The sequence below is a fragment of the Myotis myotis genome, unplaced genomic scaffold (assembly GCF_014108235.1).
Source record: "Myotis myotis isolate mMyoMyo1 unplaced genomic scaffold, mMyoMyo1.p scaffold_m19_p_4, whole genome shotgun sequence".
Taxonomy (NCBI): domain Eukaryota; kingdom Metazoa; phylum Chordata; class Mammalia; order Chiroptera; family Vespertilionidae; genus Myotis; species Myotis myotis.
Genome location: NW_023416346.1, coordinates 93,069,928 through 93,095,080, shown reverse-complemented (window position 1 = coordinate 93,095,080; position 25,153 = coordinate 93,069,928). Strand labels below are relative to the sequence as shown.

The window sequence follows — 25,153 nt, the reverse complement described above, 5'->3', positions numbered from 1 at the left end:
AGTCGGAGCATCTTCCCTCTGGTGGTCAGTGGACATCATAGTGATTGGTCAACCAGTTGACTGTCTGCCCTCTGGTGGTCAGTGCACGTCATAGGGAGTGGTTGAGCGACCTTAGCATATCATTAGCATATGCTTTGATTGGTTGAATGACCAACCAGATGACTGGACACTTAGCATATTAAGTTGGTTTTTTTTTTTTTTTTTTTTTTTGTGTGTGTGTGTGTGTGTGTGTGTGTGTGTGTGTGTATGTGTGAAGAGGTAGAGGTTTATTGAAATATAAACATTCAAGAACATGTAAGATAGAAAATAGTCACAACATATACAGACACTTGCTGCAAAAAGACGTCTGAGGTATTTATCCGCTGCCTGGGCTACCCATGTGCTTTCATGTTTTCTGTCTAGAATACACCTAAGATGGGGAGGGCAAGGGGACAGAGCTGCCCGGGCTGCCTGCCTGTGGGGCCTTCAGGGTTCCTCATGGCCCAGGCCCTGTTCCTAGAGACACCTACTGGTGCCTCCACTCCCAGGCTTTCAGGCTGAGACCCTGCTGCTGTCCTAAGGACAGCAAGGGTTCACTGAGAGGGGAGGCTGGGCCAGCTGCCTAAGGGATCGAATCCAATGACCAGAAAGACAGTGTGCTATCCCTGTGTCCTCTGGGTGGGAAAAGTCCATTCTTCATGACCAAACCCCTGAGAAACACACTGGCAAATGTCTGTAACACCTTCAGGTGGGCCCAGTGCCAGCCAACTGGGCTCCTCCCGGGCACCAGGTCCCAAATGCCCTTCTCTGCCCACACCCGCACTTGCCTGATAAGAGGGTCAGCCCTGGTGGAGGGCCGGGGATGGGGGAGAGAAGACAAGGTCCAGCAGAGCTGCAGCACATTTTGTGCTCAAGCTCTGGAATTCTCTTTTCTTTCCTAGACAGGACTGAATGTTAGCCAGGTGTGGGCTCGAGCCAGTACGGGTTCCTACAGCCCAGCAACGTCAAGTGCGTGTTGTCTACGACATACCACAGGGCTTATCCATTTCCAGGAGAGCCTTGTGTGAGAACCAGCTCTTCCTTACAAGACAGGAGAAGCCTGCTCCACTCCAGGGTTCAAGAGAAGATAAAGCTCTCTCATCTTCTAAGGGCCATGGCTTGCCTGTCCTGAGGTGGGAGTATAAAATGAAGGGAAGATATACTACCCCCACTGGAGAGTAGGGAGTAGGGGTTGGGACTAGCCCTGTTATGGCAGGAAATGGATGGAGGACCATCTTCAGAACCGGTATGGTTTCAGGACCCAGCCAGGCTTCCACTCCACCTCCTCCCTGCCGCTCTGATCCCTGAGTCATCTCTCCTGCCTGCCTCCCGCTTCCTCACTAAGGTTGCAAGGAAGGGCCAGAGGGGCTGGGGTACCAAATCATTTGTTTGGCTTTGGGGTGATCTGCTCTCATATCTTTGGTGCTATAATAATAAAAATTTTTAAATAAAAAATCAGGTCAGCAAAACACATATAAAAAGACTTCAGAGATGCAAATACTTCCTGAAGAATCAAACATCAACAATTACAAATCTGAGGTATTTCAATGAACCTGATGTTAGCAGGCTTGGGGGTGTTAGGGCTCTAAGATGGCCCCAAGAGAAGACCAGCCAAGGGACAAGTGGGCTTTTCTTGGCACAGCTGACCAACAAGGGCAAGTGGGAAGCATAGGGTCCAAGAGGGTCAGAAAAGGGCCAGTTTGAAGTGGGTGCTAGGACCTGCCTGGGCAGCCCTGTAAGGCTCTGCCTCTCCCTTAGCAGATGTCCAATGGGCCTTGGGAACTGAGGACTGCTTCAAGACTTGAATTGGAGGGACCCCTGCCCCAGGAACCAATATGTTAGGTAAGGAAAGCCCCATCTCATGCTCAGCAGGTAGGGATAGGAAGGCATGCGCTTGGTTCCTAGCAGACCCACATGAGAGTTAAAGATTGGGGCACTGAGCAGGGGAAGGGACCAGTGACCCTGGGGTCATGGCAGAAGGCAGGGGAAGGAAAATAAATTAAAGGAGAAAGGATATGGAGGGCCTCCAGCCTTGTGTCGGTTTACAGATTGTCAATACACTGTGCCCAGGATGGGAGGTGGCCTGGGAATCCCCAGGAAGCTGGCTGTCCACAGACCCCACCCATTTCTCCAGGACAATCTCTGATTGGACAACGCTGCTCTGTCTGCCCCTCCAGCCTCTCCCTGTCCCCCGAGTACAGCAGGACCTGAATGGAGCCTGGACAAGTGGACATGTCCAAACTCGCAACATCTGGTATTTGACATGGGATCCGTGAGATGAGGTAAATTTTGTGCATCAACTTCCTGCACTCTCGACAGAAGAGTGGGGAGTGGAAGCTGGGTCCTGCCCCTCAGAGGGACCAACTGGTGGAGGGCTCTGCACTGGGGGTGCCCCATGATGAGGTAGGACTTGGTGAGCAGTGAGAACTGCTGCTGCTGCTGCTGATGCTCTGGGGAGCAGACCCTGCGATGAGGTGGACCACAGGCTTCTGGGCAAACAGCACACCTGCATAGGTGGTGCTGTCGATATCCACAGACATATAAATGCTCCCAATGCTGCCCGAGGTCAGATTCAACGCTGTAGCCAAGGCTTCTGATCTGTCTTCTGGCCTGCCGGTGACCTGGATCTTCATGGGTAGCTGCCGGGCCATGCTGAAAAAGTTGCGCTGGAAGGCCTGCTGCACTAGGCGCTGCTCCTCCTCCGACAGCCTGGAAGCCTTCTTCTCAGGGGGCTCTCCTAACTCCAGCCGTTCCCGCAGCTGCTCCAGCGTGGCCATCGGGGTGCTAGTCTGCTGGCCTGTCAAGGTTACGGGCACAGCCAGACGATTTGGCACAGGTACTATTGTCACCGGGACTCCATCACCTTTCCTGAGAGTAGTTGCTGGGGGTATCCGAGGGCTGCTGCCACTGGTACCACTGCTGGAGCCCAGCCCAAGGACAGGGAAGCGGATCTTGGGTGTGGAGAGAAGGGCAGGGGCCCTGGTGGCAGCAGCCGTGGCAGTAGGTGAGTAGCCAAAGAGGGAAGAGCTGTAGCTGGGCCGGCGGCCCTCCCGCAGGTTGCCATCAATGGCTGCCTGGAGCTCAGCTGGGAAGCTCAAGGCTTTCTTCTCACACTCATAAGCATAGAGGTACTTCATGTACTGGGTCCTCAGGGTAAAGGCAGCACTGGTGATGGATGTGGGCAGGTTCAGGCCTTTGGTGATCTACCTCCATATCTTCTTGTTGATGATCTTCACCAGGCCACCCTTCTCTGTCACCAGCTTGTACAGCATATACAGGTCTAGGATCTGCTTGGCCATGATAGGGATTCAGTTGATAGGGGTCCCCCTCTTCTGCATAAAAATGAAGAGGTCATCCAGGAATTCTTTCCTTTCCAGATCACCGTCCAGTTCATACAGCTTGGCAAAATCTCGAGAGATCTCTCTTTCTCGGCCTCCATCTGCATCATCACTCCAAGCCAAACCACCATTCTGCTTGAGATGCTCATCCTGATTCCAGCCTGGCTGCCCGGCTGTGGAGACTGAAGGTGGGGCCTTGGCAGCATCTTTGGTATGGTCTTCTTGAGCTTGCTGTCCATGTGGTGGGAGCCCTGGTGCTATGCCAGGCACTCCAGGACCCGCAGCGGAGGAGGTGGCATCGGCTCTGGCTGCGGCGCGGCGGCAGCCTATTAAGTTTTTATTATATAGGACTAGAGGCCCGGTGAACAAAAATTTGTGCGCTCATGGGGGGGGGGTCCGGCAACCCGGCCTGTGCCCTCTCGCAGTCTGGGACCCCTCAGGGGATGACCACCTGCTGGCTTAGGTCCGCTCCCTGGTGGATTGGGCCTAACCTGGCAATCAGAGTTCCCTCTGGCAGAATGGGAGCCCTTGGGGGATGTCCACTTGCCAGTGGGGAGCAGGTCTAAGCTGCAGTAGGACATCCTTAGTGCTGCTGACAAGGCGGGAGAGGCTCCCACCACCACCCCTGTGCTGGCAGCCATCAGCCTGGCTTGTGGCTGAGCAGGGCTCCCCCTGTGGGAGTGCACTGACCACCAGGGGGAAGCTCCTGCATTGAGCGCCTGCCCCCGGTGGTCAGTGTGTGTCATAGTGACCAGTCATTCCCAGTAGTTCTGCTGTTAGGGTCAGTTTGCATATTACCCTTTTATTATATAGGATAGAGGCCTGGTGCATGGGTGGGGGCTGGCTGGTTTGCCCTGAAGGGTGTCCTGGACCAGGATGGGGGTACCGCTGGGGTGCCGGGCCAGCCTGGGTGAGGGGCTGATGGGTGTTTGCAGGATAGTCACACCCCCTTCAGGGTGGGGGTCCCCACTGTGGTGCTTGGCCAGTCTGGGTGAGGGGCTGATGGCTGTTTGCAGGCTGGTCAAGCCCACCCCCCCCAGTGGGGACCTTCACCCCATGGAGGTTTGGCCAGACTGGGTGAGTGGCTGCTGGCTATTTGCAGGTTGGCCACAGACCCTTCAGGGTAGGTGGCCCCCCTGGGGTGCCTGGCCAGTCTGGGTGAGGGGCTGAGGGCAGTTTTCAGGCTGGCCAAGCCTACCAGCGAAGGAAGCTCCCAGCCTCTCCTTTTATTCTTTATTTTTATTCTGATATTTATTTACCTTCTGTAATTGAAACTTTGTTCCCTTCAGTGGAGCTCAGAGCCCGCCAGGATGGGCAGGAAGCTTGGCTTCCTCCATCACTGGAGCAACGAAGCCTCCTGCTCGCTCCAGCTCTGTGGCTGCCGGCCGCCATCTTGGTTGGGTTAATTTGCATATAGTCGCTCTGATTGGCTGGTGGGTGTGGCTTAAGGCATAGTGAAGGTATGGTCAATTTGCATGTTTGTCTTTTATTAGATTAGATATGCATAGCCCATGGACACAAACAATAAGGTGGTGAAGACCTGGGAGGGTGAGTAAGGGCTGGGTGGAGAGGGCTAAAGGCAGGGAAAATAGGAGACATCTGTAATATTGTCAATAATAAAATAAAATTTATTCCTAAGTATGTTATTGTTTTTTATGCTGAATTATTTATTTTTCATATAATCTAGCATAAGTGTACAGAAAAGTAGCTAATTTTTCTGTTGATTTTGTATCCTAAAACTTCACTGAATTTGTTTATTAGTTCTAACACATTTCTGTGCAGTCTTTAAAATTTTGTGTATACAAGAGCTTGTCCTCACCAAACAGAAAATTTTATTTCTTCCTTTCAAATTTGAATGCCTTTTATTCTTTCCTGAGTCTCTATGGTTAAGACTTCCAGTACTAATGTTCAAAAGGAGTGCTGAGAGTCAGCACCCTTGTCTTGTTCCTTATCTAAGAGAAAATATTTCCAACCTATCACTGTCTATCTATATAAAAGGCTAATATGCTAAGTGTCCAACCATATGGGTAATGACATCACATAGCAACACCCAGCTTCTTCTCCCTAGCAACTAGCCTCCTTGCAGTTTCTTCATCCCAGGAACATGACTTGCTTTATAGCCAGGTAGAAACATTTCACACTTTAACCAAATGTCTGTGAAGTGTTTTCCCATGCCTCATCTCATTTGATCCTCACACAAGTCCTGGTGTAGGTAGATAGGAGACCTGGTGAAATCCTATTTTCTTTTCATTAGCCAGAAAATGGAGATTTAGAAAGCTTAGAAACTTGATCCGACTAAAAAGAAGTAAGAAATGGTGGACTTTGAAAATTACTTCAGGTTTTCTCACTGTGCAGAATATAGTCAAACACTGCTGCAGTTAAAAATTTACCTTTTGTTCACCCTGCATGATCTACGATAATAATCTGCTTCATGTTGATATTTACTGCTGTGTTGCTGACAATTACCTGAAAGAGAAGTTGGGGTGCTTCCCTTGGCTGGAAAAAGTTTAGCTACATCAGAAAGCAGGTCTAATTAACCAAGTTTATTCTATATATATAAAAGGCTAAGCTGACTCACACATGCGCTATGTACACTAATAAAAGAGAAACATGGTAATTGGCGTACGACTGCTACCCTTCCCATTGGCTAATCCCCCTGTCACTCACAGAGTAGGGCCGAGATATGCAAATTAACTGGCAGCCAAGATGGCGGCCGGCAGCCAGAAAGCTGATGCGAACAGGGAGGCTTGCTTTCTTCAGTGACGGAGAACTCCAACGTTCCCCGCCTGACTTGCCGGCCTCTCAGCTGCAACTCTCAGCAACTATGTTGCGAATAAAGAAGCTAAAAAAACCCCAGAAACCTGCTTTACTCAGCGGAGCTTCAGCCAGTCAGACCGCAACATTGTATCAAATACAGACAGTAAACAAAGGCCAGAAACCTGTTTTCAGCAGCCAAGGCCTCAGAGCTAAAGCTGGCCCAGAATAAAAAAGAAAAAAAAGAAAAAAAGGAGCGGTTGGGAGCTTCAGTCCCAGCCTGAAAACAGCCCTCAGCCCCTCAGCCAGGGTGTGTGACCAGCTGCAAACAGCCATCATCCCCTCACCCAGGCTGGCCAGGCACCCCAGTGGGGACCCCCACCCTGATCCAGGACACCCTTCAGGGCAAACCAGCCGGCCCCACCCATGCACCAGGCCTCCTTTCTATATAGTAAAAGGGTAATATGCCTCCCAGCACTGGGATCAGTGAAGCTGAGAGGCCTCCCGGCACCGGGATCAGCGTGACAGGGGGCAACACCCAAACCCCCTGATTGCCCTGCGGCTCTGTGTGTGACAGGGGACGGGGCCCCAACCCCCCCCCCCCCACGGGCTCTGCTCTGTGTGTGATGGGGGGTAGAGCCATAACCTCCCCATCTGCCCTGCCCTGAGTGTGACAGTGGCGGCGCCCCAACCCCCTGATCGGCCCTGCTCTGTGGATGATAGAGGGCGGCGCCCCAACCCCCTGATCCGTCCTGCCCTGAGTGTGACAGGGGGCGGTGCCCCAACTCCCCTATTGGCCCTACTCTGTGAGTGACAGGGGGGAGCTCCTCAACCCCCTGATCGGCCCAGCTCTGTGCATGACAGGGGGGAGCTCCCCAACCTCCTGATTGACCCTGCTCTGTGCATGACAGGGTATGGAGCCCCAACCCCCCTGATGGGCCCTGCTCTGTGGGTGACAGGGGGTGGCGCCACAACCTCTCCATCGACCCTGCCTTGAGTGTGACAGGGGGCGGTGCCCCAACCCCCCAATCGGCCCTACCCTGAGCGTGACTGAGGGTGGCATCGCAACCTCCCAATCTGCCCTGCTCTGTGCATGACAGGGGGTGACGCTCCAACTCCCCAATCGGCCCTTCTCTGAGCCCGATCAGGGGTTGCACCTAGGGATTGGCCTGCCCTCTGCCACCTGGGAGCAGGCCTAAGCCAGCAGGTCGTTATCTCCCGAGGGGTCCCAGACTGCGAGAGGGCACAGGCCGGTCTGAGGGACCCCCCTTCCCCCGAGTGCACAAATTTTTGTGCACCGGGCCTCTAGTATATATATAAAGCTCTCACTGGCACCAATCGCGCGCGTGTGTTTCCATCTGTCATTGTCAATTGTGAATTTTGTTGACACTTCTATTATAGAGAAAGGGCGAATAGCGATATTAAAATATTTCTTCTAATTAATTTCCTTGCAATGTGCATGAATCCTTGCACCAGGCCACTAGTTTAATATAATGTTACCTGTGGGCCATTATTAAGTTGAGGTATGTTCTTTCTATTCCCATCCTGTTGACAGTTTTTATCAGGAATGAATGTTGAAATTACTATATCTGTTGAAGTGATCATAGGGTTTTTGTCTTTCATTCTATTAATATGATATATTGCATTTATTGTTTTGTGTATGTGGAAACATCCTTGCATCCAAAAAATAAATGCCATTTGATCATAATTTATAAGACTTTTCATGTGCTGTTGAATTTGATTGGCTGGTATTTTATTGAGAATATGCATCTGTATTCATCTGGGATAAAGCCTGTAGTTATCTTTTGGTTTAGTATCCTTACCTGACTTTAGTATTAGGGTATTGCTGCACTTATTAAATGAATTTGGCAGTGTTCTCTACTCTTAAATTTTTTGGAAGAGAATGAGAAGAATCTCAGTAAATTATTCTTTAAATGTTTGGTAAAATTCACCCTTCAAGCATTCTGGTCCTGTGCTCCTCTTTGGAGGTTTTTGATTACTGATTCAACCTCTTTACGTGTTATTGGTCTGTTAAGATTTTTCTGATTCAGATTTTTTTCTCCAAGTACATGTATAGTTTATTTTTTAAGTTTATTATTGAAAGTATTACAGATGTCCCTTTTTTTTCTCCCCACTAACCCATCCACACCATACATGTCCCTTCCAGAGGCCTTCATCCCACTAGTGTCTGTGTCCATGGGATATGCAGATATACATATAAGTTCTTTGATTGATCTTTTCCCTGTCCTCCCATCTATCACCCCCTGAGAATCCTCAGTCTGTTGGATGGTTTCATACCTCTGAATCTATTTCATTTGTAAGATTACTTGGCTCATTAGATTCCACAAATAAGTGAGATCATGTGATAGATGTCTGTCTCTGACTGGCTTATTTCACTTAGCATAATACTTTCCAGGTCCCTCTAAGCTGTCTCAAAGGTTAAGATACCCTTATTTTTTATAGCAGCATAGTATTCCATTGTGTAAATGTACCAGTTTTTTAATCTATTCATCTATTGATGGGCTGTTTCCAGATCTTAGCTATTGTAAGTAATTCTACTATGAACATAGAGGGGCATATTTCTAATTGGTGTCTCAGGTTTCCTAGGATATATTCCTAAAAGTGGGATCACTGGGTCAAATGAAATTTCCACTTTTAATTTTGTGAGGAAATTCCAGTTTTCCTTTGTGGTTGTGCCAGTCTGCATTCCCACCAGCAGTGTAATAGGGTTCCTTATCCTCCACATCATCCCCATTTGATTCTGACAGGTGTGAAGTGTTATCTCATTGTCGTTTTAATTTGCATCTCTCTGATGATTAGTGACCCTGACCATTTTTTTTTTCATATGTCTCTTGGTTATTTGTATGTACTCTTTGGAGAAATATCTATTTAGGTGCTCTGTCCATTTTTTTGATGGGATGGTTTGTCTTTTTTTTTTTTGAGTTTTATGAGAACTTTTTATAATTTGGAAATTAACCCCTTATCAGGTGTAACATTGGCAAATATGTTTTTCCATACAGTGGGTTCCATTTTCATTCTGATGCTGGCTTCTTTTGCTGTGCAGAGCTTTTTATTTTGATGTAGCCATGTTTGTTTATTTATTCCTTTGCTTCTCTTGCCCTAGGCATTGTATCAATGAAAATTTTGCTATGTGAAATGTCTGATATTTTTCTAACTACTTTTTCATAAAAGATCTTTATGGTTTTGTGACTTATATTTAAATCTTTTATTCATTTTTGAGTTTATTTTTGTGTATGGTATAAGGTGCTAGTTTAGTTTTTTTTTTTTTTTGAATGTACATGTCCAATTTTCCCAACACCATTTATTGAAGATACTCTCTTTACTCTATTGTATATTCTTGCCTCCTTTATCAAATATTAATTGAGCATAATGGCTTGGGTCAATTTCTAGGTTCTCTGTTCTGTTACATTGATCTATATGCTTGTTCTTGTGCCAGTATCAGGCTGTTTTAATTACAGTGGCTTTATAGTATAGCCTGATATCTGGTATTGTGATCCCTCAGACTTTGTACTCCTTTCTCAAGGTCACTGCAGCTATTCTGGGTCTTTTTTGTTTCCATATAAATTTTTGGAGTGTTTTTTCTAGGTATGTGATATATGCCATTGTTATTTTATTAGGGATTGCATAGAATCTATAGATTGCTTTGGATACTATGGACATTTTATTGATGTTAATTCTACCAATCCATAGACACAGTATATTCTTCTACTTGTGTGTACCTTCGTCTACTTATTACTGGGCTTGTTCTACTTTGTTTCCTTCCTTCTACTTACTTTGGCCTTTTCTTGTTGTTCTCTTTCTAGTTCTTTAAGTTTTAGAGGTAGGCAGTTTATTAGCAATTTTTAGAATGTCCCATGTGAGCTTCAGAAGAATGTATGTTCTTATATCTCTTTTTTCAATGTTCTAAAGTTTTCCAAGGACAGGTCTCTTACCTCCTTAGTTAACTTTATTTATAAGTATCTTAATTTTTTATTGCAATGTTAAATGGGATTGTTATTTTAGTTTCTAATTTTTTAATTTATTTTTATTTTATTTTACTGTTTAAGGTATTGCAAATAGTAGTACATATGTCTCTCTCTTTTTTTCCGCCACTGACCTCCCCGTGGCCTCCCCTATCCACCGGCACTTACCATCATTCCCTTGCCCTCAGTGTCTTGCGTCTGTTGGTTGTGCTAATATGCATGCATACAAGTTCTTTAGTTGATCTCTTATCCCGCCAACCCTCTCCTACTTTCCTGCTGTACAGTCTGTTCGATGCTCCTTTGCCTCTATTTTTGTTCAACAGTTTGTAATGTTCTTTATTATCTGTAAATAAATGAGATCATGTGGTATTTATCTTTCACTGACTGGCTTATTTCACTTAGCATAATGGTCTCCAGATCCATCCATGCTGTTGCAAATGGTAAGAATTCCTCCTTTTTACAACAGCATAGTATTCCTTTGTGTAGATGTACCATAGTTTTCTAATCCATTCATCTGCTGATGGGCATTCAGGCTGTTTCCAAATTTTAGCTATTGTAAATTGCACTGCTATGAACATAGGGGTGCATATATCCTTTCTGATTGGTGTTTCTGTTTTCTTGGGATATATTCCTAAACGTTGGTCAAATGGAAGTTCCATTTTTAGTTTTTTGAGGAAACTCCATACTGTTTTCCATAGTGGCTGCACCAGCCTGCATTCCCACCAGCAGTGAAGGAGAGTTCCTTTTTCTCTGCATCCTCTCCAGCACTGGTCATTTGTTGATTTGTTGATGATAGTCATTCTAACAGGTGTGAAATGGTACCTCATTGTAGTTTTGATTTGCATCTCTGAGATGATTTGTGACTTTGAGCATGTTTTCATATATCTCTTGACTTTCTGAATGTCTTCTTTCAAAAAGTGTCTAAGTACTTTGCCCATTTTTTGTTTGGATTGTTTATCTTCCTTTTGCGAAAATGTACAAGTTCCTTGTAAATGTTGGAGATTAAACCCTTATTGGAGATAACATTAGCAAATATGTTCTCCCATGCAGTAGGCTTTCTTGTTGTTTTGTTGACAGTTTCTTTTGCTGTGCAGAAGCTTTTTATTTTGATATAGTCCTATTTGTTTATTTTCTCTTTAGTTTCCATTGCCCTAGCGTTGCGGCCAAAGGTAAACTGAGTTGGGGTGGGGGGCGGGGGTGGTGGTGGTGAAAGGATTAAGGAAAGACAGACCAGAGATTGAAAGCTGGGTCTCGGTGGGACGCTGCTCCCTGATGAGGAGACAGTGCCAGCGCCCACAAGCCATGTCTTTATTTTGTAGTGGTTGCCACGAGGCAACGTAGGGGCGTGATCACGTTGTTTAGAGCATTCTCGTGAGTTCCAACCTCACTCAACTACATGCACCTGAACTCTAGCACACAGGCACGTGGGGCCACGTGTTTGGACCATAGGTTCAAGCTTACTACCACAGCCATTGGCTATAATTGTGCTGGGTGGGCCCTGCCCTCCAGCTGGGACTTGCACGTGGCAATGAGAGGACCCTGTCCTTTCATTAGTCTGAGGTTTGAACCTGGCCAAAACACTGTAACTCCACCCCATACCCTAGAAGCTGTATCAGTAAAGATATTGCTAAGACAATTGTCTGATATTTTGTTGCCTATGGCTTCTTCTAAGATTTTTATGGTTTCCATTTTATGTTTAAGTCCTTTATCCATTTTGAGTTTGTTTTGGTGTATGGTGTAAGTTGGTGGTCTAGTTTCATTTTTTGCAAGTATCTGTCCAGTTTTCCCAACACCATTTATTGAAAAGACTGTCTTGTCTCCATTGTATGCTCTTGCCACCTTTGTCAAATATTAATTGAGCATACTGGCTTGTGTCAATCTCTGGGTTCTCTGTTCTTTTCTACTGGTCTATATGTCTGTTCTTGTGCCAGTACCAGGCAGTTTTGAGAACAGCAGCTTTATAGTATAGCTTGATATCTACTATTGTGATCCATCCAACATTGTTCTTCTTTCTCAAGATTGCTGCAGTTATTCGAGGTCTTTTTTTATTCCAGATGAATTTTTGGATAATTTGTTCTAGGTCTTTGAACTATGCCATTGGTATTTTAATGGGGATTGCATTGAATTTATAGATTGCTTTGGGTAGTATGGACATTTTAATGATGTTGACTCGACCAATCCATCAACATGGTATATTCTTCCATTTATTCATGTCTTCTTCTGTCTCCTTTTTTAGCGTCCTGAAATTTTCTGAGTACAGGTCCTTTGTCTCCTTGGTATAGTTTATTCCCACTCTGATCTTTATTATTTCTTTACCTCTGTTCACATTGGGCTTTTCTTGCCGCTCTCTTTCTAATTCTTCAAGTTGCAGAGTTAGATGTTTTATTACCAGTTTTTCTTGTTTTTGGAGGAAGGCCTGTAATGCTATGAACTTCCCTCTCAGGACTGCTTTCACTGTGTCCCAAAGATTTTGGATTGTTGTGTTTTCATTGTTGTTTGTTTCTAGGTTGTGTTTTATTTCTTCTTTGATCTCTTTGGTAACCCACTCATTGTTTAATAGTGTGGTATTCAGCCTCCAAGTGATTGAATTTTTGTGATTGTTTTTACTGTAGTTGATTTCTAATTTTATGCCATTGTGATCTGAGAAGATGCTTTGTATAATTTCAATCCTCTTGAAATTGGAGAGACTTTGCTTGTAACTTAGTTTGTGACCTAACATGTAGTCTATCTTTGAAAATGTCCCATGTGCACTTGAGAAGAATGTATATTCTGTAGTTTTGTGGTGAAATGTTGTAAAGATGTCAATTAAGTTCATCTGATCTAGTGATTCATTTAAGATTGATGTTTCTTTGCTAATTTTTTTGTCTAGAGGATTTATCCAGGGATGTTAATGGGGTATTAACGTCTCTTACTATGATTGTGTTGCTGTCAATCTCTTCCCTGATGTCTTCCAGTTTTTTTTTTTTTATGTATTTGGGTGTTCCTGCATTGGATGCATAAATGTTTACCAGAGTTATATCCTCTTGTTGTATCGATCCCTTTAGGATTATGAAGTGGCCTTTATTGTCTCTTGTTGTGGTCTTCACTTTGAGGTCTATTTTGTCAGATATAAGTATTGCTAGCCCAGCTTTTTTTAAAATTTCCATTTGCCTGATAGATATTTTTCCATCCCTTCACTTTCAGTCTGTCTGAGTGTCTTATTCTGAGGTGGGTCTCCTGTAGACAGCATATATATGGGTCATGTTTCTTATCCATTCACTCACTCAATGTCTTTTGATTGGAGCATTTAATCCATTTACATTTAATGTTATTATTGATAAGTACTTGTTTATAGTCATTTCTGTACTTTATGTCTGTGTTCCTTCTTCTCGTTCTATTTCTTCTTTTTATAGCATTCCCTTTATCATTTCTTGAATTGCTGACTTGGTAGTGATAAACTCCCTTAGCCTTTTTTGTCTGCAAAGTTCCTGATTTCCCCTTCAATTTTGATTGGTAGTCTTGTTGTATAGAGTATTCTTGGATTCAATCCTTTGTTTTTCATCACTTTGTGTACCTCTTTACATTCCCTTCTAGTTTTATGTGTTTCTGTTGAGAAATTATTTGATAATCTGATGGGGGATCCTTTGTAAGTAACTCTCTGCCTCTCTCTTGCAGCCTTTAAGATTCTCTCTTTTTTGTTAACATTTGCCATTGTAATTATGACATGTCTTGGTGTGGGTCTTTTGGGATTCATCTTGCTTGGGACTCTGTACTTGTGTACTTTTTTTCCCCCCATATCCGGGAAGTTTTCTGTCATTATTTCTTCAAATAGATTCTCTAATACTTCCTGCTCTTCTTGTCCTTCTGGCAGCCCTATTATACGTATGTTACTTTGTTTTGTGTTGTCCCAAAGCTCCCTTAGGCTCTCCTCATGCTTTTTAATTTTTTTTTCCAGTTGCTGTTCAGATTGAGCTTGTTTCTCTACCTTATCTTCTAACTCACTAATTCAGTCCTCCACTTCTTCTAGTCTACTGTTGAAACCTTCCATAGAGTTTTTGATTGTAGCTATATCACTTTTGATTTCTTCCTGATTTTTGCATAAGTTGTTGATTTTCTCATCCCTCCGGTGTATGAACTGTACGACCATTACTCTGAATTCTTTTTCTGTCATGTTGCATTCCTCCATGTCCCTTATTTCCTTTCTTGGCAACTCCTCATTTTCTTTCCTCTGGGGATTATGTCGTCTCCCCATTCTGACTATCACCAGAAGGTTCAAACGTTGAGTTGCGAGGGCCTGAGCCATGTTCAGTGGGAGCTTCAATGGGAGCTTCACACCACTCAAGTGTCACTGAAGAGCTCTGACACCAAGATGTGAGACTGCTGTGGGTTGGTGGCAGCCATGCTCGCCCAGGATCAGAGTCACGGGCACTCAGTGTGGCCTTGTGTGTGCACCTAGAACAGGGGTGGGCAAACTTTTTGACTTGAGGGCCACAATGGGTTCTTAAACTGAACCGGAGGGCCGGAACAAAAGCATGGATAGAGTGTTTGTGTGAACTAATATAAATTCAAAGTAAATATCATTACATAAAAGGGTACAGTCTTTTTTTTTTTTTTTTAGTTTTATTCATTTCAAATGGGCCGGATCTGGCCCGCGGGCCGTAGTTTGCCCACAGCTGACCTAGAATCAGGGACCCCACCTACGCTGCACCAAAACAAAGACTCCGCTGGCATGTGCCAAAAATCAGGTTCCCTAACGCGTGCCAGGAGTCAGGGTTCCCCAAGAATCGAGTATCATAGTCTCTGTTGCTTGGTGTGGCCTCGTGCCAAGAATCAGGGTCCTTGTGTGTGCTTGCTCTAAGAATTTGAGTCACTGGCTCTTAGTGCGAATGCATTGGGAATCCGGGATCCCATGTACACACCATGAGAAACAGAGTCAAGTCACTGGTGCTCAGTGCTGCCTCTCACATGGAGAATCAGGGTTCCCCTTCTGCTTGGAGGACCGGGTTGCCCAGTAGCACTGTGTTGGCAGGAGGTCCACTCCTGTGCTGTGGAAAACAGACTTCCGTGTGCACTTGCCCAGAATTGAAGTCAGGTGGCACTGCCGCCCTGCGTGGATGTGGGGTTTGGTTGCCTGATTGCATTGTGGGGGAACAGATTCCCAGTGTCCGCATGTCTAGGCTCAAATTCCTGTGGCGGCGTTGAGGCCCTGTGTGAAGGGCGGGTCTAGCAGTTCCTATGGTGCTGCCAAGAGCCTACGGGGAGGGGGATGAGCTCTGTGACTCACAGAAATTTGCAGCTGGGATGTCTGGATTCTTGGTGTCTGTGGGTCTGCAGCTGTGGTCATAGGTCTCTGTCCTTGTGGCTGTAGGGTCCTGGTTTGCATCTGAGACCAGACTGGGTAGTGCTGAGGCCAGGATCCTAGTCTCAAGCAGCTCTGTTTTTCAAGATGGCATGGTCTCTGCACCTGCACTGACCGCCCCCGGAATGTCCGTGGTGGCAGCGTGGCTCCGCCGTCTAAGACTGCCTGGTTTGGCCACCCTTTGGAAGACCTGCAGGATCTAACTGTCCGTAGCTCATATATACACATCCACATACTTCTCTATCGCTCCCTCATTCTCTCACACTCTCTCCCTCCCTACCTTCCTGCTGGTTGCCATCTTCCAACTCCTCTTAGTTTCTATTTTTGAGAGTTAATTATTGCTATATAAAAATGACAATGATTTCTGGGTGTCAAATTTGTATACTGCTACACTTTCAAAATAATTTATTAAGTCTAGCAGTTTTCTGGTGGAGTCTTTAGGGTTTTCTATGTCAATATGGTGTCATCTTTGAATTGTGACAGTTTTCCTTCCTCCTTTCCAATTTGGATGCCTTTTATTTTTCTCTTGTCTGGTCGCTGTGACTTAGACTTCCAGTATTATCTTAAATAGCAGTGGTGAAAGTGCACATCCCTGTCTGGTTCCTGATCTTAGGTGAAATGGTTATAGTTTTTGTCCATTGAGTATGATGTTGGCATTTATTATGTTGAGGTATGATCCCTCTATTCCCACTTTGCTGAAAGTTTTTATTAAAAATATGTTTTGTATTTTGTCAAATCTTTTTCTTATCTATTGATATGTGGTTTTTGTCTTTCAATTTGTTTATGTGATGTATCATGTTTTTTTATTTGTGAATATTGTACCAGCCTTGCATCTCTTGGGTTTGTGTCTCTATGTCTTAGGTAGATCTACTATGACTCCCAGTCTCTAGTGCAGAACAATATCAGATGCTGTTTGTGACTGGCCCTGAGTACCCTGTTTGGAGCTATCAGCAACTGACAATTTTTGGCTCCCTCTGATGGGGATGGGTGCCTTTGGAAAGGACTAAGATGTGTACCAAGGTTTTTCCTTTTCCTGGGTCCAGAGGAAGACCAGGCAAGAACTCAAAGCCTCCAGAGATCCACCTCTGCCTATAGTCTGTTATTCTCAGTCTTAGTTAGCCTCAAGCTATTGATCACAGCAAGGCATAGACTCCACAGGGTGGGGCAAGATGTTTTACAACAGGGTGGGGCAATTGTTTCCCACCCCAGGCAAAAGCTGCCCAGATGGTAACAGTCTGCCTGACAAAGGTCCTCTGTAGTATGAGGGAATGACTCAGCTCAGGAAACCAGAGCAGCTGGCTTCCCAGCTCTATCCCTAGAGCCCCAACCCTGGGTTCTCCTCACACAGCTCTAGTTAACTCTGCCCTTCCTCTGCTCGAACTCAAGGTAAGTGGCTGCACACCAAATTTTGTGCATTGGCCCTTTAAGAGGGTGCCTGCATTTCCAGCTGTCTCTCCCTGGAAGATAGCAACCCTGCTTCTTTTCACAGCCAGATATTATGTGGGCACCTTTCTAAGTTCTTGTGTTCTGGGCTGGGGATCCTAGCTTAAGGTTTAGACCCCAGAGTTCTCAGTGGGTGCCCCCATGCTGAGATATCCCTCCTTAACTTCAGCTGCTGTCTATGGCAGCCTAGCCAGCCCTTTCACACCTCTACACTTCCTACCAGTCTCTATGCTATCTCCACTTTCTGTCCTTGGTTATCAGGGTTCTCTCCATATAGTCTTCAGTTGATTATTCAGGATGTTTTTTCTGTATTTTAATTGCAATTCCAGTTTAGTCCTGGGAGTGTCAGTGTAGCCTCCACTTTCTCCACCACCGTTTTGGAACTCTTCTCTAAAAGAATTTTAAAATCTTAAGATGGATTCTCTTCATCTGAATGCCCAAATGACTTGTGAGACCAGATACTACTAAAGTTAGAGTAAACACATATACATATATAAACACTCTTACTATAACTTACATTCCAAAAGGACTAAAGTTGTTAGGTATTCCTAAACCCAAGGAACTGTTAACTATAATAAAGGACATGCTCTATATCAGAACTAAGATATGTGATCTTGTTCCTACTTGCATTCACAAAATACGAAAACAACCCTATCTGCAAATGTAGGTTAAGTGGAGATATGGAGATACTTATGTAAATCAGTGTGGCCAATTGCAAGTGAGGAGGGATCAGAGACATGAGTCTTTGAACAGTGATCACCTAGTGACTTTAGTGTATATATTCCACCCAACTGATGAGTCAAATGATGTTTTAGCTACAAAGAAGGAGCTTCGTACTCATCTGCCTTATGGACATATTAAGGGGGGGGGGGAATGTTATCCACCGTCCTTGACCCTTTAAAAGAAGAAGAAAAAAAAAACATGATCACATACCCTAGCTGAGAAAGTATTGACAAAGAAAATATGCAACTCAGAGCATTTTTAAGGAAAAATTTTCCATCAGTGTAAAGAAGTCTTAAAGGAAAATATATAAGCCATACTACTTCGTGAAAAAGAGAACCAAGTTTGGACCTTATTGGAGCACATGGAATCTTAAATAACTAGAATGTTCATCATCCTAAACTGGCATATATCCCTTTGCTTAACTGGCCAGATGCATTATTGTATTACCTTCTTTTCCATCCTGCTCTTGTCCCACATCCTCCACAACTGGGATTCTGGATTTGTTAGAGAGCCCTACATCACCCCTCACAGAATCCCAGTTGTGGAGGGGTGATGTAGGGCTCTCTAACAAATCCAAAGCCATGAAAATGATTGAAAGGCAACACAACTTTGGAAGAGAAAGAGGCTTTTAGTTCAGCACCAAAACTTTAGAAAACACCAAGAAATAGGATACTGAACTTAACATGGAAGCTGTTGGTTTCATACAGGCCAACTTCTGAACATGTTTTTGTTTAGTCCCAGAAAGTCACACGGGCCTAAATTAAACAACTGCCTGCAAAATACACTTGTCTTTTGTGATGAGAAGTTACAAATCAGAGCATATAACATACTTTTATTTGCACTGACATCTCAACAAGATGTGAACTGCTGTGACTGGTGACAAAACCAATGCCTCCTATTTAAGGGCAAAGACAGACTTAGTCTCTCAGCCAGGGAATCAGGAAAGATATATTCTGTATGGCTTGAAATTACTTTTTTTTTGCCTTGGATAAACTTCTATGATGTCATTAAATGCTTTGAAAATAGAAATGCCTTTAAAAGGACAACCCCATCCTAGCCAGTTTGGCTCAATGGATAGAACATCAGCCTGCAGACTGAAGGGTCCTGGGTTCAATTCCAATCAAGGGCACATACCCAGCCCTGGTCTGGGCATGTATGGGAGGCAACTAATTGATGTGTCTCTCACATTGATATTTCTCTCTCTATGTGTCTCTTCTCCTCTCTTCCCCTCTCTCCAAAAAATCAATGGAAAATATCCTTGGGTGAGGATTAACAAACAAACAAAAAGACAACCCCAAATATTTTTTTTCCCTTTTCCTTTGTCTGGTATCGTCTGATAGCAAGCCATTTTTTTCACTATATATATACTAGATGCCCAATGCACGAAATTCGTGCTAGGGGCTTGGCCCTCACAGCCTCAGCCGGCCCTCGCAGGCTCTTGCAGCCCCTCGCAGCCTCGGCCAGCCCTTGCAGTCCTGGCTTCATCCAGAGGGTCGTCCGGACTGTCATCCAGAAGGATGTCTGGACGGTCCTTCTGCTGTCTGGTCTAATTAGCATATTAGCTCTTTAGTATATCTATATCTATATCTATATCTATATCTATATCTATATCTATATCTATATCTATATCTATATCTATATCTATATCTATATCTATATCTATATAAATAACCTCACAGGAAAAACTTTAAAGCTAAATTCATATCTACTTATTAATTGTTTTTTAATATTTTTATTGATTTCATATAGAGCAAGGAAGAGAGAGAGATAGAAACATCAATAATGAGAGAGAATTATACATTGGCTGACTCCCACATGCTCCCTACTGGGGATCAAGCCAGTCCCAGGCATGTGCCCTGACTGGGAGTCGAACCATGAACTCCTGGTTCTTGGGTTGAGGTTTAATCTCTGAGCCACACCTGCCGAGCTTATTGTTTGTTTTTAAATGTGTACATCAAAAGACAGATCTAGATTGAGCACTTACAAGAAAGCAACTAGATTTTGTTGGAATCATATCTTCCTGTATCATACATAGAATTCTGGGAAAAAGAAGTCTGAGAGTGGTGGAAAGATTAGGTACAACAGATATCACTAAACCATACACATTGGGAATTAAGAGAGAAATTGAAAACAATCTTCCCAGGTATAAACCAATCTGAAGTATAGTATATCCCCTTTGAGAGAAGCATTTTTATTAAAGATAATTTACATTTCCCTATACAACTCTGAAAAAAAGGCCACTTTATAAAATTCTCTCATAGAAAGATTTCTCATTCAGATGGCAAATAGACATATGAAAAGATACTCATCACTAATCATCAGAGAAATGCAAATTAAAACCACAATGAGATATAATCTCACACCTATCAGAATGTCTATCATCAATAAATCAACAAACAAGTGTTGGTGAGAATGTGGAGAAAGGAGAACCCTTGTGCACTGTTGGTGGGAATTCAGATTGGTACAGTCACTGTGGAAAACTGCCTTTTGACCTAGCTACTATCCCACTTATGGGAATATATCCTAAGAATCTTTAAACACTAATTCAAAAGAATATATGCACCCCTATGTTCACTGCAGCATTACTTACAATAACCAAGATTTGAGAGCAGCCCAAGTGCCCATCAGTAGATGAGTGGATTAAAAAAAAAAAGCTGTGCTACGTTTATATAATGGAACACTACTAGGCTGTCAAAAAGGAAATCTTATCTTTTGCAACAGCATGGATGGACCTGGAGAGTATTATGTTAAGTAAAATAAGCAACTCACAGAAAGATAAATACAAATATTATTTCAGTTATATGTGCAATCTAATGAACAAAATAAACTATCAAACAAAATGGAAAAAGACAGATACAGAGAACAGGCTGACAGTTGTCAGATGCAAAAGGTGTTGTGGGGGCTGGTTAAATAGTGAAGGGATTAAGCAAAAGACAACAAAAAAGAACATTTCTCAGTGGTATATCAAAGCTCAATAGCATCAAGAAAAGGTGTGTTTCATAAAAGCCAGTAAGTAACAAAGATCTGATACCATTATTAAACTTCTCTTTCTGCTAAACTCAGGCCACATTAAATATTTACCAATTTGGTTTAAAAAGCACTTCTTTTTTTATGATGATGAAAAACACATTACATACAATTCTCCATCTTTTTTTTCCATTATAGTTCACATTCAATATTATTCTGTATTGGTTTCAGGTGCACAACATTGTGGTTACACAATCATATGCTTTACAGAGTGGTCCCCCTAATATTTCAAGTACCCCTCCTGGCTCGTACATAGCTATTACAATATTATTATTTTTTTCCTCCATTGACTTCTTTCCAGCCACTCCCACCCCCCAGCACAAGCCCTCACTCCCCTAGTGACTGTGTCCATTGATAATGCTTATATGCATGCATACAAGTCCATTGGTTGATCTCTTACCCCGCCCCCTCCTCCCCCTCTGCCCCCCCCCCACACACACACACACACACACTGCCTTCCCTCTGAGGTTTAACAGTCAGTTCGATGCTTCTCTGTCTCTGGATCTATTTTTGTTCATCGGTTCATGTTGTTCACTTTATTCCACAAATGAGTGAGATCATGTGGTATTTATCTTTCTCTGATTGGCTTATTTTGCTTAGCATAATGACTCAATTCTTTCTGGTTGGAAGAGGTAAAGATCTTACTTCAGTGAAGTGTGAGGTGTGTCTCATACGAAAGTGTCCATGCATGGTGACAGCCAATGACAACAGACTTGGTAGTTATTAAACACAATTTCTGGAGTGACTTTCCAAGGATACATGTGCTTAATACATGCACCATAAGCTTTATATTCTTGCCATTTTAGTTCCAAATAGAGTTTCAGTTTTTCTTTCATACAGCAAACCCTATCCCTGAACTTCTTTGAAAAGTCAGACTATTAGCTGTTACTTAGCTTTGTTATTTAGGATTGTTTTATTATTACCATGAGGAATTTGTCATTCTACTAACTGATTTAATAATTAATTAATTTGTGAAAAGGTGTCCATACATAATTTCTCCCACACGCATGGCCACAAACACAGACACAGAGCCTGCCTCATGCTTAGAATATAATAAGCAATAATTCCAGGCCTGTGAAACTTGTGTTGGAAACAGGCAGATGTCAGATTACTGGATGAGAAAGTGACAGGTGGTTAAATGCCTTCCTATTTAAGTGAAGCAGTCACATTAGAATGGAATTTCTACTCAGTGAACTGGAAGGGTAGGACAGGGGCAGAGAGAGTCACATTTCTTTTACAGCCTAGGTGCTATATGAGGCTATGAAATGAAAGCCATTAATAGATATTTTTTTTCTAGTACACCCAACAACTTCTTTCTATAGTTTATTCTCTGTCACTAGGCTCCTGACTAAAGACAGCTACTAGGTTTTTATAGTGCATAAATATTTTGATCCTACTGAACGTTTTTTCCTCTCTCATATTTTCAAATTCAACTGTAAAACAGGGTGGTATTAATGAAAAATGTTGAAAAATAAAATGAAAAAAACCAAACAAGTGACCTCACAGACATTTAGGCTGAAATTGATTCCATGGGTTAGTTTGTCAACAAAATACGATAGTAGTTTTAAATTTTGGTAATATCAGTGTTGTTCCTTACCAATTCTCAGTTTAGAACTATATTGAAAAGACCTTGGCACAACTGATTAATTTTGTTTTAGATCTAAGAAATAAGGTTTGGTACTCTGTACTGTCCTTTTCATGTCTGTAAAAATACATCTGAATAGATCCAGAGACAGAGAAGCATCAAACAGACTGTCAAACTTCAGAGGAAAGGCAGGGGAGGGGGTGAGGTGTAAGAGATCAACCAAAGGACTTGTATGCATGCATATAAGCATAACCAATGGACACAGACACTAGCTGGGTGAGGGTATGTGCTGGGGGGTGGGGGTGGCCAGGGAGAGGTCAATTGGGGGAAAAGGATACATATGTAATACTGTATGTAATACTTTAAACAATAAAGAATTTTTAAAAAATACATCTGAGACTCTTAAACTATTTATAGGACTTTGAAAATGACTAAGTTTTGCCATTTGCGTTTTTCCTTTCCCTGAAGAAAAAAATTAACACACTGTATCTAGAATATCATTCTGGTTAACTGACTGTAAAATTCATATTGAGATATAATGCAAGACCCTGGGTATAAGTAAGACACAGAATAAACTTATTTGTGGCAGATGATTGGTACTGTCACCCTCTTTGACATCTTCCTTCACAAAGCCAGATTAGATGGAATAGTCAAATCAAAATTACTTGTAAAAATCACATTTTTTTCCCCTAAGTAAAAAGTCAAATGAGTTAACTGGGAAAAAAAATCTCCTGATTTAGGTTATATAAGCCAATGAACAAATTGTGGAAATGTAAGGACCAGAGAAGATACAATAGAAAATCACCTTATTGCTTTAAAATGACAGGAACAAGGCAACTACTGAAAAGAGGTAAAAATGGTCCCTACTTATAAATGGAAAAAATTCAAATGAAGTAGTTCTTTAAAAACACAGAATTTAAAAGATATCAAGAAGAAGTAAGTAAAAAGGACACATTTACACATAAAAAAGAGGGTCAAAAGTATTTAGTGTTCTTTCTCTAAAAATGAAGGTTGTTTGGGTCTATAGTTTACCTGGGTATGGTTAAGTAATCAAGGAGCCATAATGTCTCTTCTCTTCAACTTCTAACACTTAAATCAAAAGGCCACTCCTTCTTACAGAGAAAAGTAACTAATAGGCGAGCCATTAGAAATGTCTGTGTTGACAACTGAATCTGGTAATACCAGAGATGACTCTTTCACTAAGATATCTCATTTTTTTAGCTTAAGCCAGGCATACAGTATTTGGAATAGACATCTTGGGTGAGGACCTGGTTTCTGTTGACAATGGGAATTCTGAAAACGCTGACGATATATATTACATGACCCAAACTGCCAGAGGCGTACCCTACCCCAGCATGTGAAAGTGGATAAACCATGACTGATTATCCAATAAGAAAATGTATAGCAAGTGTATCAATCTCAGGAGGAAAAAAACCTGGTTTTTAAACAAGAAACACATCCTTTACCCAAGGAGTATTTAGGCCAGTGGTTCTCAACCTTCCTAATGCCGTGACCCTTTAATACAGTTCCTCATGTTGTGGTGACCCCCAACCATAAAATTATTTTTGTTGCTACTTCATAACTGTAATTTTGCTACTGTTATGAATCATAATCTAAATATCTGATATGCAGGATGTATTTACATTGTTACAAATTGAACATAATCAAAGCATAGTGATTAATCACAAAAGAATATGTAATTCTATATTGTGAAATATTTATTTCTAATTACAAGTAAATGAAATTTTGTCTTGAAGCATGGTGTAGTATGGGTAACAGTCTTAATATAACAATAATAAACTACATTGCTACATTTTGCAACTGTATGCGTAAAAAGCCAACGTCAGTGCGAAGGTTGAGATTGCTTCTTTCTCACCAGATCAGAAATCCTTGGGGCAGTCTTTGCAAGAGCACAGTGAAGATCATCTTCCACAACAAGTCTACTTCTGTATTTAGACTTGATAACCAACAATCTGGAGAATGCTGTTTCACAAAGATATGTTGTTGGAAATGGAAGAAGAAGGCACAACACAGTCTCAGACAGAACAGGATATGACTGCAAACACTTGATCCAGAATTTTGTAACTGGCATTGTAGACAAATCAGTTCTCGCTGCATCGTTGTTAATAAGTTCAATGAACTCCTCTTGTGCTGTCTCAGGAACATCTTCAACTTTGACTGTGAATGGGCTTCCGGCAAGTGCAAATGGGGTGTCAGGTAGATTTGGAAAGTACAATGAAATTTCGTCTGCAAGCATGTGCTAGTGTTCTTTCACAGAAATTATCATCGTAATCCTTTTGTCTGGTTCAATGTCATGTTCCTCAAAGAAAGCAGATAAGGTAGGCAACATGTAAAATTTATTTTCATCCATTTTTTTTTTTTTTGCCAAAGCTGAAGTTTCATTTGGAATGATTGGACCTTTTCAGACAAATCGAGGCATCTTGCATTTGGTCCTTGCAGTGATAAATTTAATTCATTCAAGATGGCAAAGATGTCAACCAAATAAGCTATTTTCTGCAGTTCTCTTTTATCGCTGAAAAGTGCTTCAAACTGAGGTCTTGCTTTCTGATTAAAAAACGTTTTGAGTTCATCACAAAGCTCAAAAATACGTTTTAAAATTTTTCGTCTCGACAACCATCTCACTTCAGTGTGAAATAGCAGAGCATTGTTCGGCGCATCTAACTTGTTGCACAGTTGCAAAAACAGTCGACTGTTTAAAGTGCTTGCCTTTAAAAAATTGACACAACTTATGACGCTTTTCATTACTTCTTGTAACTCTTGTGGCAGCGCCTTCATTGCTAATATTTGCTGATGAATCATACAGTGAGTTCCGATGACTTTTGGCGACTCATTCAGTACCAAACGTTGCAATCCAGATCGACATCTTAGCATAGCTGGAGCACCATCTGTGCCAACACCACAAGCCTTTTCCCAAGAGATCTTA

At 42.7% G+C, this 25,153-nt stretch overlaps 1 protein-coding gene across 1 annotated transcript; it reads right to left on the bottom strand.

Annotated features, from left to right (window-relative positions):
* Positions 1 to 1,945: 1,945 nt before the first annotated feature.
* LOC118653519 (AT-rich interactive domain-containing protein 3B-like) lies at positions 1,946 to 25,093 on the bottom strand. The gene is given in 2 exon segments (XM_036304183.1): positions 1,946 to 3,682; positions 25,069 to 25,093. Coding segments are annotated over 2 exon segments (1,338 nt in total). The 3' UTR covers positions 1,946 to 2,369.
* Between the last annotated feature and the right edge of the window lie 60 nt (positions 25,094 to 25,153).